Source organism: Pelobates fuscus, chromosome 12 (genome assembly GCF_036172605.1).
Source record: "Pelobates fuscus isolate aPelFus1 chromosome 12, aPelFus1.pri, whole genome shotgun sequence".
NCBI classification, from domain to species: Eukaryota; Metazoa; Chordata; class Amphibia; order Anura; family Pelobatidae; genus Pelobates; species Pelobates fuscus.
In genome coordinates, this window is record NC_086328.1 from 111,043,525 (window position 1) to 111,065,694 (window position 22,170).

The window sequence follows — 22,170 nt, forward strand, 5'->3', positions numbered from 1 at the left end:
ACCAAAGTCGCTGCTGATATATGATACTGTCCATTCCTATACCTGTATCCACAATAACGGGCATGATAACTCAACTTTCTCTCTCTTTCACAAGAACCACTTTTAGTTCCACCTTTTCCATGTTTCATATTTGGCGAAGTGTTTGTTTAATGCAAGTATTTTTAAGATTTATTTTGCATCGCTCCCACTCGCCTTCTAGGCCTCACCGTGGTGCCGGGGCTCCGGTTACTATGGCGTCGCTAACAAGGCTATCGCCCACACACCCAGAGCAACTCGGCTGCGGCCTGAGATCATTATTCCCAGACCCTATGTAGAGAATCGCGACTAGCGATCACCCTACCCCACGATACTAACAAACGCAATTAACGAAATAACATTTGTTAATAACACCAAAAAAAAATAAAAAAATGAAAGAAATAATAATCAAAAAAAAAAAAAATAATAATAATAAAAAAATAAAAAAATAAATAAAAGAAAAAAATAAATAAAATAATAATATTTTAGGAAATCACTACATGTGCATGTAGACGAGCCACCCCCGGAGGAAACGCCATGTAACCACATCATAGACCTGAAAGGTCCATAGCTAGGGATATGAAGAGACCCAGGGCAAATCCGACTATACGCAGAAATAGAGGGTCAAATGTCTCTATACTTGCTACCCCCCCCCCCAGGCTCAAGAGAGCCGTGTTAGTACCGTCTAAAGACGCAAGGCTATTGCCGTGACGGACATCTGTACATAGTTCTTCCCCCCCAGTTACCCCTCTATACCCGATGTATCTGTTACCCACCCCCAGCCACCCGCATAACCAACCGCACAACGCACACACCTCAGAACGTGCATGAATATGGAGTTGCGACCGACATACCATCTACTGAGACACTTAGGAGTACATACAATCAAAACTCACGGAGACATCTGCAGGCACACGCATACTTGAACGCTAGGATTCTCAAACCAGGTTATCTCACCACTCGAACAGCTACCCGGCCCCATCAACATAAATGACACTCACGATAATATCTTTGAACGCCAAAGGCCTCAACTCCCCACATAAACGGAGATTGGCATTAGAGGAAGCGAAAAAACGCAAATCCCACATCGCTTTCTACCAAGAAACCCACTTTCAGTGGGGAAACCGCCCCAAATTCTGCTCCGCTACGTTCCCCCATGACTATCACTCTTGCTATAAAAAAAAGAAACGAGGTGTTTCCATCCTCATCAGCAAAACAGTGGCATTCTCGTTAGTCAAAAAAGTGGGAGATAAACAAGGTAGATTCCTCTTGCTCCAATGTTACCTTAACAATGAACCTTATACCCTCCTGAACTTTTATGGCCCACATACGAACCAAACGGAATTTATGGATAAGATTTTCGCATTAACCAATAGATATAAATTTGGGGAACTCGTTTTGGGGGGCGACACCAACTTTCTTTTAGACTGCTCATTAGATACAACATCAACCTACAAACTCACCTCTGCGTCAGCCCGCAAACAAGATAAAACCACGTCAGCAATATGTACCCATATACTACACAACAACTTTCTAGATCCCTGGAGAATCCTACACCCATTAGAACGGGACTACACCTTTCACTCCCCGGCACACAATACCTACACAAGAATTGACAGATTTCTCCTACCGGCCTCGACAATGCATAAGGTCCTCTCAGCCCAAATAGGCCTGATTACTTGGTCTGACCATGCACCGATCACGATCTCCCTAGAAGAACACTTCCCCTCTACAGGGAAAGGATCATGGCGGTTGAATGACTGCCTCCTAACAGACCCCAAAGTTAATGATCAAATAAAAGCAGACCTAATCTCATACTTCCAAACAAACTTGACCCCCGAAGTGGACATAACCACTGTATGGCAAGCGCACAAAGCGGTCATTAGAGGCCTGCTCATTAGAGCAGGTAGCTTCGCCAAAAAAGAACGGCTTAGGGAATATACGGCTCTAATCTCAGACCTAACAACCCTTACACACAAAAATAAACAGGCCCCAACACAATCCCTTCAGCGCCAAATTCTGTCGCTACAAACCAAACTCCGCGATATAGAACTACGAAAAACGACTTTTATGCTCAGACGTTATACACATAATTTTTTCGTGCAAGGCAACAAAGCAGGGGCGCTCCTAGCAGCGCAAATTAAAACACGCGTTGCACACTCCAGGATAGCCTACTTAAATTCGAACTCCAAACAAAAACTTACCAACCCACAAGATATAGTGGAGGCATTTGCCTCGTACTACAGTACCCTTTATAATCTTAAGGAAGATCCCGGGATCACCCCACCTCAGCCCTCCGCTATTCAGGCCTTTTTGGCCAAAGCACACCTACCCAAACTCACTCCGGCAGACGTTAATGCCCTATCTGCACCGTTCACCATACAAGAAATAGAACAAACTATTGCTCGCCTCCCCAAACACAAAGCACCAGGCCCAGACGGTTATACAAATTTTTATTACCAATCCTTTGCGCCGATTCTCTCCCAACACATAGCTACACTGTTCAACCAATGTTTCTCTAAGGGATCGCTGCCGCCTGAGATGCTGCAAGCTCATATCTCTACACTCCCGAAGCCGGGTAAAGCGCCCACACAATGCCCTAACTTTCGGCCGATCTCTTTACTCAACGCGGACACTAAACTCTATGCCAAGTTAATAGCGAACAGATTATCCGAAATCCTACCTAAACTAACTCATAATGATCAATCTGGCTTCGTAAAAACTCGACAGGGTTCGGACAACACCAGGAAAATCCTAAACATTCTCTCTCATGCGAATACACACCATACTACGGGTCTCCTCTTGGCACTCGATGCCGAGAAGGCCTTTGATAGGCTCAATTGGGATTACATGCGGCATGTCCTGCAATCATTTGGCTTTTCCCTATCACTCATATCAGGCATAATGGCTCTATACAACAATCCCACAGCACAGGTAGCAAACGCTGGGTTCATATCTTCGCCATTTAACATCACCAATGGAACCAGGCAGGGCTGCCCCCTTTCCCCCCTGTTGTTCGTCCTCTCCCTGGAGCCCCTAGCACACATCATCAGACACCACCCAAATATTAAGGGGATGTCAATAGGCTCCACCGAATACAAACTCTCCATGTTTGCAGACGATATTCTCCTAACACTTAGTGAAGTACCAACATCCCTACCAACACTAATACAACTACTAAACACATATGGCACACTCGCATACTACAAACTGAACCAATCCAAGACTCAAGCCCTACCTATAGGCCTACCACACTTGGTGATCCGAGACCTTACTCAAACGTACAACTTCGACTGGAGAAAAGATCATATTACCTACTTAGGGGTCAAACTAGCGCCCACAACGAGCGACATGTTCCGCTACAACTACCAACCACTGCTCCCTCTTTGTAAATCGATCTGCCTCCAATGGAAGCCAGTCAAACTATCATGGCTAGGTAGAATAAACACCGTTAAAATGACCCTCCTCCCAAAATTACTCTACGTATTTCGCCTCTTACAGCTGAAGGCTCCACTCACATTCTTTAGGACACTCCAACAAACCCTATCCTCATATGTCTGGGAATCTCGCACACCCAGACTGGCCCGCCGCCTCCTGCAGCAGCGCACTGCGGAAGGGGGTGTAGGCCTGCCAGATTTACACAATTATTATAAAGCGGCTGTCCTCGAAACCGCGGTTAAATTACACACACCCAAAGGTATATACCAATGGGTGGATATGGAAAATACCCAAGCAGGCTCAACACCTCTAACAGATATCCTATGGACCCCCAAACCACTTCGTCCATCCACTGGGAATCTTTTCCCGACCACATCACTCACCATTTATCAGTGGGACATGTTACGACGCAAACAGAGCGCCACAAACAAGTTTCACGCTCGCACTCCTTTAACAGCCTTGAGGGCAATATCACCCTGGCTCTCGATGAAGTCCTGGGCGAAACTGGGTATCACCTCAATGGACCAAATTTTACAGAACGGCACTATCAGGCCATTCTCAGACCTGCAAAGGGAATTTCAACTGACCAACTCTTCCATCTTTCCCTACATGCAACTCCAAAGTGTGATCCCATCCCACGTAGAACACACACCAGTGGCTGCCAACAGAGGTTCCAAAGAATTGGACCTACTATATGACAGATGCTGGCAAACCCCAACTAAACCCAAAACGCTTGCGTTAAGTTATCACACACTCTTACAATCAATGCCATCACACACCCCTGCTTATGTCAACCAGTGGCTCACAGACAGTGGAACACTGCTAACAGAGGAAGAAATACTTGCCTCACCGCGAGCACTGAAGGGCCTCACTCAATGCTACTCCCACATTGAGGCCCACAAAAAACTGATTTATAGGGGCGTGGTCTGACCGTCGATGAGACTAGACGTGTCTCACTAGAGCTCCCGGCGAAACGCGCCCTTATAGCTTACAAAAGCGACCTTTTGCCTGAATATCTACCCTGAGGAGGTTCCTGAGATGGATAGGAAGCATACTAAGAAGCTGCAGAAGAGGGGCACCGACTCCGGAGGCACAGTTCTCGACCTCATGTCGGCGCAAAAACAGGGCCGCGTGGGGACCCAAGATGGCGCTGGCTCGACCCCGCAGGCTTCGCCCCGTACTGACAGGGAGGCTTCCCCGGATGATCAGGACACAGTCCTCGCAAAATTAGCGGAGGTAAGGGCTTTCCTTGCGGGCGAAATCGCTAAGTCTACCGCAGTCCTGCAGGCTGAGATCGGGGCCCTGGGTGAACGTACCGCCAAACTCGAGGACCGAGTGGAGGCCTCAACGCAGGCCCACAACGCTGTCGTGGAGAGGGTGAACAGCATCTCGGCACAGATGGTGGACATGAACCTTGCCTACGAAGACATGGCAAACCGGTCCAGGAGAAACAATATTCGCCTGAGGGGCCTGCCAGAGGGAGCGGACGAGGACCTACAGGGGATCATACTCACCATCCTGAAGCCTCTGCTCCCGCAAGTTCCGGAAGAACACTGGCACATGGAGCGGGCTCACAGAGCCCTGAGGGGCCAGAGGAACGATCCAAATACCCCACGGGATGTCATCATCCGATTCCTGTACTACCGCACCAAGGAAGCACTTATGAAGAAGAGCCGCGAGGTACCCATACGGTATGATGGCAGGGTGGTGTCCCTCTTTCACGACCTGGCTCCGTCCACATTACAACGAAGGCGGGACTGGCGGCCTATTACTGAAGCACTACGGACTGCTGGCATAAAATACGCATGGGGATTCCCCTTCAAGTTAATGGTGTTTCGTGGCGACCGGGCTCACATCCTTACGCCGGGAGGGGATCCCTGTCGCCTACTGAGCGGCCTTGGAATTCAGCCGCCCACTGACCTTCCCAGCGTGGCTCTGTACCCGGAGGACCTTCCTCGGATGTCCTCGGAGTGGCAGGGAGCGGGAGCGGGAAGACGCCGATAACTACTGATGGTATCGTATGAAATGGCTGCTGGTGTCCCTTCACTCTCTCTCCCCTGATGACATGGGGCCCGAGGGAGGCTGTTCTCCGGATCTTTTCTGTTTTACTTGGGGTGGGTGACGGGGAGAGGTTCCACTTTGAGAGGTTGGGTTTGTTTTTTTTTTTTTTTCTCTCCACCGTGGGTCTTCTGGAACGTCCCCCCCCTCCCATACTCGCCTTTCTGCCTACAGCTTGAGATTTTGGGGGATGCTCGCCTCCCGTTACGCCGGGGCTGCGGGGAACACCGATACCGCACCGCCAGAGTGGGGAGGTTTACCGGGACGTGAGGCCTATTTTTGGCCGCATTTTGCATGGCTTGGGAGGGGGAAGGGGTACAGTACTCGCCTGCTCTCGGTAGCGGCATGCTTCTGGCCTGGTTTCCTATGGGACTCCCCTGGTGAAGTACTTTCAGCGAGTGAGGGGTTTGGTCTTCCGCTTGGGATCTACTTGAATTTACCAATGCAGTGTTGATTGTTTTGTGTTTGATGTCTCTGCTCTCCCCTGGGGGGCGCCCTTGTCCCTGGCCGCGGCTGCGGGGGGCCCCGGTGGGCCCTTGCTTCTCCTCCTCTTGTAGTCGCATCCCCGCAGTGTTGGCCCCTCCGTTCGGTGGCCGGGGATGACGGCGCCCACGGGGGAGAGGAGTCTAGTGGTCGTGTCTGAAAACAAGGCTTTCATTTCAAAATGTTAGGGGAAAAAAAAAAAAAAAAAAAAAAAAAAAAAAAAAAAAAAAAAATGATAAAAAGTGTTAACAATCGATAGAATTATTATTACAGTGACCATCCAGTAAGAGGGGGAGAATAGATAGAGATAAAAGCTGACCATAGCAAATTAACTGGAACATTTTAATAACTTCAAAACCCTGTTAGTTGAACATTGAAGTACACAATAAGACATGAGAGAGTAAGCACATTACAAGCACACTAAGCAATGATAGCAAAGGCCGGGCGTTCAACCTACTGTAACCTACTATACATATGGCAATATATACTGTTACTTTTCTCTGCGTTTTGGGGGTGGGGGGGCAGTTTACGGCATCTCATGTCTAGACTCTTCGGCAGGAGGGAGGGGGGGTGACGGGAACGACGGGGGACATATTAGTTTCGGTAGTGCACATGTTGAAGATACAGTTTTCTTCTCCCTGGGGGGTTACCACGGCATGCCTATCACGACACCCAAACAATAGAGCTATCATCACGTAGAGGATGGGTTAGCGTAGACGCGGATCTTACTGCACCAATGGGATTATGTACACAGATTAAGATTCGAAACTGCGCAGGTACAAAGTGTCTTGCTTTCAAGGGTCCGATAAAGCTGGATTCAAATAACAATGTTGCACAAAAAAGAAAATGTTTTAATTAATAAAAAAAAAAAAAAAAAAAATAATAAAAATAACAATAGAAATAAAAACGCTAATAATTAACACGTAAATAACGTACAAAGCATTAAACAACAAAAGGAGGTGAAACAAAGCTCAAACACGATGATCCCCCAAAAAAAAAAAAAAAAAAAAAATAATGGAAAAAACATATAATTATAAAACTATGGTTCATGTTATGTTGTATTTTTCGGGCCATGTTTGATCCTGGTTTATCCTAAGACGGGCGGGTTTCTGGGATGGTACTTTAATTGTCGTACTTATTATTGCCGTGATTACGGTCCTACATATTGTTGGCTGCATTCTTGCTTGTGCTCCTCTACAATTGCTCCCAAGCTTATATAATTTTTACGAAGCTTCTAGGGCACAGGTGGTCGCCGGCATGCGCCATGTGACTATATACTGGAAGGTGTACTGCCTATGCTTCAGTAGCTTTTGCCTGCCTCGAAGGGGAGAGAGGGGAGCCTTAGGAATTGGGGCGGCTGCATCATATAACGAGATCAGGTGGTGGGAGGAGGGGGGTTCCTTATCACTCCTCCTGTGTCCCGAGTGCCCTATGGTAGCATCAAACTATAGAGGGACCTCCCTCGCTTACTGTACACCTTAGGTCATTAGGCCAATTGGGATATTGTCCGTTTGGGTAATAATAGAGAGTGAAAGTTGATGGATGGGACCCCAGAGAGGCGGGGTAGAGCAGGAGCCTCCTTCCACAGACTCCAGAGGGGGGGGAGGGGTGGCGGGAGACAGGGTCTGCTTCCTGTCCGTATGACAGGGGAATGTAGAGGGAAGGGATTCCAATTCTGGATACCCAAGACGCTATGAGGAGGTCACCACTGTACTCCCCATCTTTGGGAGAATTGAGGACGGCCAAGGGGTTGACTAGCAGGGACATGCAAGGGTCTCAGTAGATCGTGTGGGGCGCGTAGGGGTCGGGGCTTTAGGGATTCTCGGTTCCCTCTGCACGTAGATCGTGAGGGGGAGGTGGGAGCACACTACCCACTGTTTTCTGGCAATTGGTAAGACCAGAATTTCTCTTACATCGGACGTGGTCCAGATGTTTTTTTTGTTGTTCTTTCCTTTCCCTTTTCTTTGTCTCTCTTTTCCTTTCCCCTTTGTCCCCTTCCTTCCTTTGACCCCGGGGGGGGTGTGCAGGGGGCTGGCTCCTTGGTGTAACCCTAATGTCCGATTGATGTTTACTGATCTATGCAAGGGAGATATTGTCTTAGCAGGGGTCACCATGTCTCTGGATGACGATTAAACTTACATCTCTGAACGTTAAGGGCCTCAATGCCCCAAACAAGAGACGGCTTATGTTCAGGGTGTTAAAACGGATGAACTCAGATATTGCTTACTTACAGGAGACTCACCTCCCTAGACAGGCAACTTTTAGACTAAGTGACCATGTATATACGGGTTCCTTTGAAGCTAGATCTCACCGTAAAAGGAACGGGGTGGCCATTGTAATTAAACGCACTTGCCCCTTCCAGATGGTGGCCCAAGATGTTGACCCGGAGGGACGATACATAATCGTTTCCGGAACCTTACATTCCCACACCACTCATTTAGTAAATATTTATGCCCCGAATCAACCGGACGCTGAATTCTGGGCTATGATCCGAGGGAAGGTTGCAGCGTTGCCGCATGGCATGATCCTCATGGGAGGTGACTTCAATGCTACCCCGTGCCCAGCGATAGATAGAAGCTCGAGAGACGGGGGCCCGAGGTCGCATGGTAGGGGGAGGCAGGACCGTCTGCTTAAGGCTTTTATTGCAGATACGGGTCTGGTAGACGTATGGAGGGCGCAACACCCGCTGGACAGGGATTATACGTTCTATTCGGCCCCTCATGGAACCTACTCTAGAATCGACCTCTTTTTGGTCAACGCGGCGGGTATGGCTAGGCTCTTGAGATCTGAAGTCGGAAATATCTCCTGGTCTGATCATGCTGACGTCTCTATCACCCTTGGCAATCTTTGTACCGCAAATCCCTGGTCATGGCGACTGAATACATCGTTGTTGAGGGACCAGTCGATCACGGAGAACACTCGTACGGCTCTGACGGATTACTTTGCGGAAAATACCACCCCGGACGTGAGCATTAGCACAGTATGGGCGGCGCATAAGGCGGTGATAAGGGGGCACTTGATCAAACTGGCCACGAGGAGGAAGAAACTGAAGCATCAACACCTGGAGGCCTTGCTCAAACAATTACGGAACCTCGAGCAGAAACACCAAGCTGCCCCGGATAGGGAACTATTCCGAAGACTGGAAGCTGTTAGGAGGGACATCCGTTCCCTTCTACTTGATGACACGGCTCGGGCCATGACGTGGTCCAAACGTACGTATTTTGATAAGGCTAATAAGATGGATACGCTCCTGGCTAGGACGTTGCGGCCCAGGCAAACCAGACCTCATATCACGGCCATCAGGCACCCGGATGGCACGATCAAAACGAAACCGACGGATATTGCACAGGTCTTCGAAGATTTTTATAAACACCTGTATAACCATACCCCGGACGGACACGCCCAGGAGGGACGAGGGGAAAACGACATCTTGCATTACCTGGACGGATTGGGTATGACCAAAATTACGCGGGAGGCAGCAGAAACCCTGGCTGCGGAGATCGGTATAGAGGAGGTTGACAAAGCAATCTCGAGTCTGAAAGGAAACAAGGCCCCTGGTCCGGACGGGTTCGATGGGACATACTACAAGGTTTTCAGAGAGGAGCTCGCACCTCACCTAGTGATGCTCTTCAATTACCTAAGGCAAGGGGGACGATTGGGCCCGGAGATGGCGTTGGCCACGATTGTCCTCTTACCTAAACCAGAGAAGGACTTGCTCCTACCCGAACATTACCGGCCGATATCTTTGATAAATCACGACTTAAAAATCTTAGCTAAGATACAGGCGGATAGACTAAACCCCCTCTTGACCTCACTTATCCATGCTGACCAGGTGGGATTCATACAAGGTCGGCAGTTGTTTGAAAATACCAGGCGGACAGTCGACCTAATCTGGAAACAAGTAGCAACTGGAACGCCTTCTCTGGTAATCTCTATCGACGCGGAGAAAGCCTTCGATAGGGTTAGGTGGGAGTTCCTATTTGCGGTACTGAAACACCTTGGATTTCCGGAGGAATTCGTGCAAGTTACAAGAGCAATGTATTACGATGTGAGGGCACAGATACAGATAGCAGGGGCACCACTGAATCCTTTTAGCCTACATAACGGGACCAGACAGGGGTGCCCCCTGTCCCCCCTCCTATTCGTGCTGGCCTTGGAGCCTCTGCTTCAGGCGATACGCATGCACCCAAACATTAGTGGGGTCACGGTTGGGGGGGAGGAATACACTGTCTCTGCTTACGCAGACGATGTCCTCCTCACTGTCACAAACCCAATTGAGTCGATTTCTGCACTACAGGGTGTCATCCAAGAATATGGGGCCCTGTCGGGTTACAAGGCGAATATGCAGAAATCCAGCGCGATGTCTATAGGCTTACCATTGGCGGATGAAGCATATATAACGGAAACGCACCATCTGAGGATGGAACCGAACTCACTAAAATATTTAGGGGTATACTTGACGGCGGATCCAACCCGTCTATATGCTAGCAACTACGATCCTATGTTTCGGACTTTGATGGGTGATTTAGAAAAATGGGCGGACAAGCCTATTTCTTGGCTAGGGCGCATCCACTCTGTGAAGATGAATATCCTCCCGCGAATACTGTTTCTTTTCCAGGCTCTCCCTACTCGTGTCTCCAAATCCCAACTGATACCCTTGCAGAGGGCGATATGTGATTTTGTGTGGCACAATAAGAGACACAGAATAGCCAGACAAATTTTGTATAGGCGAAAGGACAGAGGGGGCTTGGGACTCCCGAACTTGTATTACTATTATTTATCGGCTCAACTGTCTCAAGTAGCCATGTGGCACTCCCCTGTCGGGGAACGGAGGTGGGTAGACCTTGAATCGCTGATGGTGGGCATAGATATTCCCCAATTTACGTTGTGGGTCCCTAAAGAACACAGGCCCATGATACGGGTGACCTGCCCGGCCATCCTTAACTCTCTCCGAGTATGGGATGCAAATAGCGTTAAATTTAAACTCGCCTCCTACCCTTCCCCTATGACTCCGATACTCCGAAATAGGGAATTTCCACCGGGAATGGCCCCCAGGAACTTTCGAAACATAGAACAGACTGGGTTACAACGCCTTTACCAACTATATAGGGAAGGGGATGTCATACCCTTTACAGACCTCCAACAGGATGCCCACCTGACTCCAGCAGACTTTTTTAGGTATCTCCAGATTAGAGACTTCGCTAGAAAATCCCATATAAAAGCAGCAGCCCAGAGACAGCTCACTTTTTATGAGAGACTGTGTAGAGAGGGTTATAACCCTAAGGGAATGATCACACTCTTGTACGCTCATCTTAGCACGGAAACAAAAGAATGGGGTAGCCTGAAGTATACTGATAGATGGGAGTCGGACCTGGGGGAGGTGCTGGAGGGAATAGAATGGCAGGAGATCTGGGAAGCTACCAAGAGCGCTTCTGTGTGCGTCACGCAACAGGAGCAGGCATGGAAAACCATGCTTAGGTGGTATACTACTCCAATCACCTTGCACAAAATGCGCAAGATAGATACGGACGAGTGCTGGAGGGGGTGCGGACTCCGAGGCACGTATCTCCACATGTGGTGGGAATGCCCGAAACTCCGTGGTTTCTGGAAGGCGGTCGAGGACCTGTTGCGTCAGACCTTTGGCAGACCCCTGGCCTTAGACCCGTGGATCTACTTGTTAAATAGAACTATTGCGGGATGGACGAGAGGAGAGCAGAAACTAGTACGGGCGATAACTTTAAGTGCACGCAGAACGGTAGCAACGGCATGGCTCTCACCTGAAGGCCCGGAGTTTGGGGGGGTGATCTCTAGGATAAAGGAAAGCAGAATCATGGACGATCTGACCGCTAGATTGAGAGGTACAACCATGGCCTTCCAGAGGACATGGGCACCCTGGGACAATAGTGTTATGGGCTCCAGTAACGAGTGACGTGGGAGGTCTCCAGTTTGATTCGGGATTTGGCCCCATGGGGCCATTGCAGGACTGAGTCGCTTTAACCTCACGCACCCCCCCCCCCTACCCTCCCTACTCCTGTCCTCGTATCCTTCTCTTCCTTCTACTTCACCTTCTCTTCTTTAACCTTTTCTCTCTTCTTTAAGTTTTTTTCTTTCATTATTCTTGTTATACCCTTGATTGACAAGGGTGCTATTCTTGTTCTATATTCTTTCGTCTCTTATGTTATAGGCTATGTTGTCAATATCGAATTTCATCACCCAGGCATGAGTATAGTGATTGGGCATTGAAGATGCCTACAGTACGGCCTCACGTAGATAGAGACAGGGCTCCTCTATAAGATAAGCAGCCTGATTATTCCTTACGAATCCTAGAGGGGAGGCAAGTTGAACGACCTACATGCTGAGGCTGGGAATATGGGCTGATATCGAATGTTATATACTCAACTCTGATCTTTTGCACGGTGGCTTCTGCGCAAGCCACGCGGTCATGTTACTTTTGCTATGCCTATTTTCTATGAGCATACGGTAATTCGATAATATAGCTGTACAAAAACATAAAATCCTCGATGGGAGGCAAGTTGTTCAGAATGTATAAAACGATTTATCTTATGGGCTGATGCCAATTCTTCTGTTTATAAGTTTGATGTTTTATATTGAGGCTTCTGCGTAAGCCAAAAGGTTGTATTATGCTTGCCTTACCTATCGTGTGCAAAAATAAAAAATAAAGAATTTAAAAAAAAAAAAAACTGATTTATAGGTGGTATTTAACTCCCCAAAAACTACACACGATATATAGAACCGTCCCGCCACACTGCTGGAGATGTGGCGAAGCGACGGGAACGATGATGCATATATGGTGGACCTGCCCACAGATTAGACCCCTTTGGACAGCGGCACAATCTATCCTAGAGTCCATAGGCATCAACACGCCTCCCTTAGACATGCACACAGGTTTATTCCTCACATTCCCGGGAATGACCCCGAAACACGTCAAATGCATAATAGCGCTAATCAGTCTAGCAGCAAGGAACCTCATAGCGAACAGATGGAAACAAACCCAATGCCCATCCGCATCCCAACTCCTAACCAAAATACACCAGTTCTATACATACGAGTATATGTCCATTAACACGGCCACACAAAAACAGGCCTTCCAGGCCTCATGGGCATCGTGGACGGACCTTTGGGAGAATCGGTTTGATAACAGCACATACACCCAAAACCAGCACATTACCGCCGTCACCCACTAAGAAAGCACAGGTCAATGCGATACATATGAGTGTACATGTAACTAGATGTGTTGCTCACGCTGTGATCCTATGCTTCCTTTCTTGTCTGAATTTATAATAATGTATAATAAAAAAAAAAAAAAAAATACTGATAGTTAGTATAGGAATGTCTGATGTATTAGATAGCCATCTGTGACAGAGCACACTGTTGTTGGTATTTACGAGCTGCGACTCAAGACTTTTTTGACTATGCGGAAATGTTTATACCCCCTACCCCCTTCCTCCCTTCCTTCTGTACCCCTCCCCACCACCCATGTTTATGCATATACGACAAAATAAACAAAACTTTAAATCTGAAAAAAAACAAATAATTACTATGGATAAAATAAAAATAAAAACACAGAAATTAAATGTTCTTTGTGCCTAAATATACAATGAAAAACATTTTTTGCTAAACATTATGTTAAAATAATCAAATAAATAAAATAAGTTGAGGTTACATGCATCTATCCAATTAGGAATTTGGAAGTTATTAATGTTTGTAAAACATTTTTGAACTTAACTTTATCAAATCATAACACACCATAAGGACCATGGGAGGAAAAGTTAGCCACTCACAACCTTAATGCTGGCAAAGCACTCTGGGAGATGTAGTTTTCCAACAGCTGGGGAGCTTTTTTTTGGCAATCCCTGAAATATATGATGGTTCATACTCTGTTGATTAATGATTTTTTTTTGTTTTTGCCAAGTAACAGGTGCAAATTTAAATAATTATACTGAGAATGTCATGGATGTAAATTAATCTAAAAAGTGTGTAACGGGTGCAGTAAATTAAAAGCTTTCTCTGATGCTGGCAGCAATTCTGCCAGTAGATCCAATTTATAAAGTGTTCCAAACTGTACAATTAACCCTTTTGGAGCTAGGGTTGCGTTTTAAACACTTGTTGTTTATTGTGTATTGATAGGATTTTGTGATGGCAACACAACAAACGATTTCATTCTACCCAACGGGAGAATCCTAGGCAAAAGCGATGACGCCGCAGAATTCCTGGACAGCTGGCAGGTGCCATACACGTTAAAATATGTTGGAAAAGAGCGGCACCAAGACGTGAATTGTTCGGTTACGGACTGCTCAGAATGTTTTGGAATGATTTTAAACCAGGCGTTCGCCAGCTGCCATCCTTATGTATGTACTATTCATAAAAGGCTGTTATCAGAGCTTGCAAATGGTGATGAGAAAGCGTTTGGCAGCTCTTGGCGAAAAGTAACCCAACATTTGTATTTTCACTCCACCATCAAAATAAATTTGTTTGGCCCATAAATAAGATGGTCTCCCGTTGCCATGTGCAATTAATGTATTGCGTCAGCCAAGACAGACACACCCTAATGTAGGATGATATCCACCCTATCACCAATCTAGGTTTTTAGTTGTACTTTTAGCTCAGTTTAGATTTTTCTGATCAAGGATAGACAGCATGAAAGTCTTCTTTATTTTTGAACTTGGTTATTCCAGAAATAAACAGCTGCTATGTCGTGTCTTATTATTTTAGTTTGTAATTATTAATTAAAATGATAGCTTTTTAAGGAAAAATGTTTTAGCTAGTTTGATAATTAACTATAAATTATGTTAAATAAAAGATTACATGTGTTACATTGTTTGTTTATAATATTTCGTAAAGCAAGTATGTCAGTAAATATCTATTTCATCGAATCCCCCATTTCTGCATGGCGGCCATCTTTAAAAAGGAAGTAGCACTTATCTAATCACAGACCATGCATGGTATGGAGAGCTAAGGCATGTTCAGGATTCTGATGTCACACTCTGAGATAGTTTCAGCATCTCAATTTACACATAATCTTTGACTGGATAGAAAATGTTTTCAAACCAAAAAGAAGTAACAGTGTGTAAACCAGGCGATGCATTGAATGGAGTTATACGTTTATAAGTATGCATTATAGAGTGAGACAGGGAATATTCAACATACAATTTTTTCTTAGTAAGAATACACATTAAGACGATTTTCCTTGAAAGATATTTTATGCAGTCTCTTGCTAAAATTGCTGACTCACCAAACTAATGTGTTGCATAAATCTTGCACTAAGTATATTGCTCTGTATTTACAAATGGCAGGTCTCTCCTGATGCTTTCTGTGAATTATGGGTCCAAGATATTGAATATGTTGAAGATCACTGCAAAGCGCTAACAGCATATGCCTCCATGTGTCATAAATTCAACATTTGCATTGAATGGCGAAGCCCTGACTATTGTCGTAAGTCGATATGCACTGATTATCCGAAGTGTAGAATGTGTTCTTGATACATAACTATTTAGAATGTGGAATAGTCTGTACCTTCATGTTGATGTTCTAAAGTGAAATTCATGAAATCCAAGCAGAGGAAATGTATTTTTTATTGATTGATTAACCCATGGATAATAAATACTCATCTTAATAATGCAGACATCTGTACACTTCATTTTCCATGAATAATATATATATATATTTATAATTTATAGGCTGTAAGGCTTTATGAGCATCATGGAAATGGTTTTCAAAACCATCATCAGTGCTAGGCTTTGCCATCATTGAGCTACTCGAATCAAGTAACATTTATAACTTTCAGCATTTCAATGCCCTGAGACACAAAGGTACCAGTCGTGTCTACCTGTCTGTGATGTGCCCTGGACTTGTCAGAATAATGAGATCGATCTTCATGATACTGAATCTTGCTCTGCTTTGACTGAAGGCTGCGTCTGTGCTCAGGGAACCATATTGCACCGGTCATATTCCACCCTTTGTATTCCAGAGGCAAAGTGCGGTAAGCACAGAACAAAGAATTTTCTGCATTGGAAAAAAACAACAAAAAACTATTTTAAAAAGTGACTGTTGTCCATTGTGTAAGGGTTAAATATTACAATCAAATTTATACATTGTAGTTCGTTTACCACACCAGGCCGTGTAGAGTTCCAATGACATTAGAATTACAAAATGTGAGTCTAAATAAACAAGAATAAATAAATAAATAGAAAATAATATTATAAATACATTTATAATAAGAATAAATAAATAAAAAAATAAAATAATAAAGTGAAGAGGTCGAATTTTTCCAATTTTGTGATATGGCCTAATATTTGTGATTCTCATTTAGTGAGTAATTCTTATTGTACCCATTAGAAATCATTAGAAAGTATATTCATTCAGTTCTACTGTTGTTTTGTATACACAGAAAGAGTTCAACGCAATCACAAAAACATAACGTAGCTATATTTAACAATAAGATTGGCCCGGAAGAGTTCATGGATTACCAAAGACATATTTGATATTTCCCAGTTTATTTACTCCTGCTTCTAAACCTTGTTTGAGAGGTTACATATAAACCCCCAAAATGTTGTTAATTTTGACCTTTTTTTTCCCAGCTTGTACGGATAGCGGAGGAATGCCGCATGCAATAGGAGACGTATGGAAAACCTCCCTTTCAGGATGTTGCATGCATAAATGTGTTGACAATGATTCTATTGTCCCCATGGAATACAACTGCTCTGATGTTCCAGAGCCTCACTGCTCTAGATATGGAGAAATCATAATTTCTGTTTCTGATAATCAAACATGTTGTCCTCGGAAAGTCTGTGGTAAGTGTAAAATCAAATGATAACATTGATCTGATACAACGTCATAGGAATCTAAATTGGTAACCATTTGAAATAATATCACATATTTTATTTTTGTGACAAAGGGGTCTTCTTCTACCAATTGAAGTAGTCTTTTTTAGAAGATAGAATATTGGTCTTCATCTTTCTTGTCCTTCTGAAGGAATGTTCTCTGTCTTATGAACTCCAACTGGCCGCAGTGATATCACAATAACCTAAATGTCAACAGGAGGAAACATTGTAATCCCTATTGACTTTTAGAAAACTCTAGCACTGGGGACAAATAGGCCATATTCCATTGCTTAAAGCTTTCAATGTTGCTTATTCAATAAAAGGTTGTCCTTAAAATTTTCAATCCAATGCAATACAACAAGAAAAATATTTTGGGAAATGTATTTTCACTTTGTTCTGTTAATTTAATAGTTAGGTGGCAAGAACACCAGCTTTAGTTATTTATTTATTTAGGGCCTACACAACTGGAGGGAAAGGGGGAACTTTAATTGTAATATATTCTTACAATGTTTAGTACTTCCTAAACTTTCAACTGTAGTAGTTATGGTGCCTGAAGTGCCCTGATGCCATTTCATGGTAAGTAGCCAAACTGTTTTAGTACAGTTTGGTAAGTTAGCTGGATCCCGCTGGGTGCCCAAGGACACATCTCCTGCACCCAAACTTGTCTAGCAGGTTAATCCCAATCACTCTCTATGCGCTAATTGTCTGACAGCATCAACGGAATAATCAATGCTTTTCGAGATCTGATGAAAACCAAATCCAGGTTCAAATGCAGCCACCACCATATTTTGTTGATCATTATTTTTCATTCTTCCCCCACTCTTGGACCCCCGTGACCTAAGCCTTATTTAGATGCTTTTATCCAGAATTTATGTTTTCTAACAATGACAGCGTCAGCTAGCCTAGAAACATATTTTTTACAATTTGTTTTTCACAAAAGCTGCATTACATTTACAGAACCATTCTATATGCTTTCCTAAATAGATTTAAAAAAAACAACAACTTAAACGTTAATGAAAGAAGCAAACATTTACATTCAACGTTGTTTTAAATTAATATTCTTAATATGTGCTTGGACTATCTAACTCTGGCTTCTAATGACCAGCGCTGTGACTTCTGTAAATGAGGTAGAACTGAGACTTGTCTTTTTTAATTATATGCAATGTTTCACCAAAACAAACAAAAAACTTTTTTGACTTTGCTTTTCTTCATATGTTCTAGTATGCAATCAAACAACATGTGATGATCTGATTCCTGAATGTGGCATAACGGAAAAACTCTCATCCTATTACCAAGAAGACTCTTGCTGTCCTAAATACAAATGCGGTGAGAGACTATTGTATGGAGGCTCTGGCATACAAACAGTTAAATCTCATCATATAGTTGTATATAGTATCGCTACAGTGATCTTTTACATCCTACTCCCCTTCCTCGGGCAAAGTCTTTACTTCTGTTTGCCTTTTTTATAAATTATTTTTTTTCTCTCCTACTCCTTCTTTGTTTCCCATTCACCTATTGTTAACATTTTATTCCCTCTATTTTGCATTGTCCCGTGTCTCCTATTCCTTCATTCTGTCACTTGATCTGGTCCATATTTTATAATCTCGTACTGTGGATCTGGAACCCTAAAACAGAAATGGAGCAAACCCTTGACAGTAGCAACAACTTAGAAATTCTAGAGATGGAGCTAATCCAATTTAAAATGTAATAATGTGAAATAGGAGAACGGGATCTGGTGGGAGATGATTCCATGACGTTACAGCCAGAAGGAGGTCTACAGGTTGGGGCAGACAGAAATAAATCAGAATATTAAAAGTCAGCCATGGTATCAGGTAATATGTCAACCGATCTGCATCTCTATAAAGCTTGGGTCACCTGTTGCCAAGTGCCAGGTCCACTTTGGTGGTGACTGTATTAATGGGCATGGTGTATTCATCTTTGAAAATGCCCACCATTGACAAAATGCATTAGACACAAGACAGACAGACATGAGTGTTAGCTAATTTGCTACTATCTGTGCAGAGTTCATAACTGCCCACTAGCAATTCCTACCATCAATTATCAGGAGTCTTCCTCCAGGTATTACTTTGGTGTGTTTTTACTGTATCACTGCTCAGCCCTGTGGATAGTGTAAAGTGATTTCCCCAACTGGGTGGGGAAAGCATTGCTTCTTCACTTCTTGCTATCGATTTAGTAGTTACTGTTCCCTCTGGAGTCATTTCATTTTAATCAGTACGCTAGCTCTCTTGCAGTGGAAAATTTTCTGATTTAGTTGGGTATATTTATGGTCATTTGGTCTCGTCCATCATATTGTATAGATAGGGTTTAGGTCTGGAGACATGCTTGGCTAGTCCATCACCTTTACCTTCAGCTTCTTTAGCAAGGCAGTGGTCGTTTTGGAGGTGTGTTTGGGGTCGTTATCATATTAAAATACTGCTCTGTGGCCCAGTCTTAAAAAGGAGGGAATCGTGCTCTGCTTCAGTATGTCACAGTACATGTTGGCATTCATGGTTTCCTCAATGAACTGTAGCTCCCCAGTGCTGGCAGCACTAATGCAGGCCCAGACACTCCCACCACCATGCTTGACTGTAGGCAAGACACACCTGTCTTTGTACTCGTCACCTGGTTGCCGCCACGCACGCTTGACACCATCTGAACCAAATAAGTTTATCATGGTCTCATCTGACCAAAGGACATGGTTCCAGTAATCCATGTCCTCAGTCTGCTTGTCTTCAGCAAACTGTTTGTGGGCTTTCTTGTGCATCATCTTTAGAAGAGGCTTCCTTCTTTGGGTAGACAGCCATGCAGACCAATTTGATGCAATGTAAGGTGCATGGTCTGAGCACTGACAGGCTGAACCCCCACCCCTTCAACCTTTGCAGCAATACTGGCAGCATTGTATAGATATCTCTCTTCTTTCCCTTACATCCTTGCCTTATGGCATTTAATGTCCCTTTACTCTTTTCCACCTCTCATTCACCCTCACATTCTTCTCCTATTATATCTCTTCTCTTTAACTAGTTTCTTCTTGCCAGTTGACTGGCCTTTTTCAATCTTACATTTTATTCTGTTTGCATTGTGCGTGTATTTCCTTCCTGCCCTTTAAACGAACACACTTTCATATATCCAGTTTTTTCTCGCCCCACCACAACATCACATAACTTTGATATTCTCGGCCTCCCCCTCTCTGCTTGTTGCTGCCCCATGGATCGCCAACAATTTTAGAACTTTGCTATATTTTTCAGAATGTGATCCTGAGAAATGTGAACCTACTGAGCAAATACAACATTGCAGAGAGGACCAAACCCTGTTTGCCACCCATCCGAACAACTCCTGTTGCATCAGAAACTTTTGCGGTATAACACTATTCCTGCTTTGATTGCCATAAGTTTTATCAACCATATTCCATTTATCACGTACCACCTGGTATTTTTTATCTGTTTTTCATGCTGTACAAAAAGTTACTGAAAACATCTGGAAGGCATTTAAATCATGCAACCTATTACAAATTATTGCAAAAACACCTGTATTTGGCATTAAAGTTGGACACTGAAGATCATGCAAATGAATCGAGCTTGAACACATTTGTTTCGTTGATTATAAATGACGAACAAGCAGTACGGGTAAAGAGTGGGTGTAATATTAAATAGCTGTAGGTTTCCAGCCACTCGATAAACCACATGTCCCGAATGTCATTGAATTGTCTAGTGCATTGAATCACAAAAATAAAGTGTAAGTGAAACTTACCAAGAAGAGCAAAATAAATAATATTCTTATTTGAGATTTACAGAGTTGGAATGGGCAAGCATGTGCCCATTCTCTGAGAGTTTTTGGTTTATTTGTAAAATTTCAGCTTACAGCATTTCATGTTCTAAAGATGTCCTACTGCAACACACTCAAGGGTAGTCTGACTTAATTAATTCATTCTTAAGACTCTGTTTGTTTTTATTTACAGCATGCAACATGTGTACCGATCACATCCCAAACTGTCAGGATGGAGAAATTCTAATGGTGGATGGAAATTTTACTGACAGATGCTGCCCACCGTATCAATGCGGTAATTATCCATCTGGATTTAAAGGGAATAAGGGAATAATTTGACTCAATTTTGAATGTAACAAGAATTGGAAACATGAAATAACAATGTAATTTAATTTGCTGTACTGTAATTAAGTTGTGTGTTTACATATTGTGTTATTATAAACAAGGACGACCTTATTTGTTAACCCCTTAAGTCCGGAGGACGTAATATTACGTCCTGCAGGAACCGGCTCTAAACGCCGGCGGGCGTAATATTACGTCCTCGCCATAATGGCCGCCCACGTGGCCGGCGCTAATCGCCAGCTGCAGATCGCGGTCGGGGGGGATGCCTGGCCCCCCAGGCAACCCCCCCTTTGGCCGGTGACCGCGATCTGCAGTCTCTGATCGCAGTGACAGGCTGTCACTGCGACCAGTATTAAGCATGTGTCAGCCGATTTCAAATCGGCTGACACATGCGGCCGGCGGCTTTCCCCTTCTGCAGATCGCGGTCGGGGGACTTACCTGGCCCCCCAGGCAGTCCCCCTGGGGTCAGTGACCGCGATCTGCGAAGTCTGATCGCAGTGACAGGCTGTCACTGCGATCTCAAAGCACTCTGATCGCAGTGACAGCCTGTCACTGCGATCAGTGTTACATGTGTCAGCCTATTGGCTGACACATGTAACTGGCACAGTGATCCCCCTGCAGATTGGAAGGGGGGAGTGCTTGTACCACCCAGGCACTCCCCCCTGTGGTCAATTACCCAATCTGCAGGAGGTGATCACAGTGACAGGCAGTCACTGTGATCACTGATCCTGTGTGTCAGCCAGTGATGTGAAATCACTGGCTGACACTGTCTCTGCCCCCTGTCCTGTAAAAAAAATAAAATATTAGTTCAAAAAATAAATGTAAAAAATTAGTTACAAATAAAATATACTTAGATCATATATATTATATATATATATATGATCTAAGTATATATATATATATATATACACATACACACACACACACATTTACACATACACGACGTGTATTTAAATATTAATAAATATATATATATATATTAATATCAAATTACACGTAGACTGATACTGATTAAATATATATATAATTATTGTTATATATATATTTATATATAATATAAAAATATATCTGTAAATACGTGAAAAAATAAAATTAAAAAAATATTTAAAAATAAATAATTAAAAAATATATAGATGTGTTATTTCGTTCTAACTGTATTGTGATATTAATATATATATTTATATCAAAATACACGTAGAACAAAATAATATATATATCATAATATATATAT

At 43.9% G+C, this 22,170-nt stretch overlaps 1 protein-coding gene across 1 annotated transcript in view; it reads left to right on the forward strand.

Annotated features, from left to right (window-relative positions):
- OTOG (otogelin) overlaps nt 1-22,170 on the forward strand; it is a 211,484-nt gene that overhangs the window by 166,442 nt on the left and 22,872 nt on the right. Inside the window, exons 39-45 of the mRNA XM_063437518.1 lie at nt 14,143-14,363; nt 15,309-15,447; nt 15,800-15,994; nt 16,593-16,805; nt 18,057-18,161; nt 20,081-20,191; nt 20,791-20,892. Coding sequence (XP_063293588.1) covers nt 14,143-14,363; nt 15,309-15,447; nt 15,800-15,994; nt 16,593-16,805; nt 18,057-18,161; nt 20,081-20,191; nt 20,791-20,892 — 1,086 coding nt within the window. The remainder of the gene's footprint in view (nt 1-14,142; nt 14,364-15,308; nt 15,448-15,799; nt 15,995-16,592; nt 16,806-18,056; nt 18,162-20,080; nt 20,192-20,790; nt 20,893-22,170) is intronic.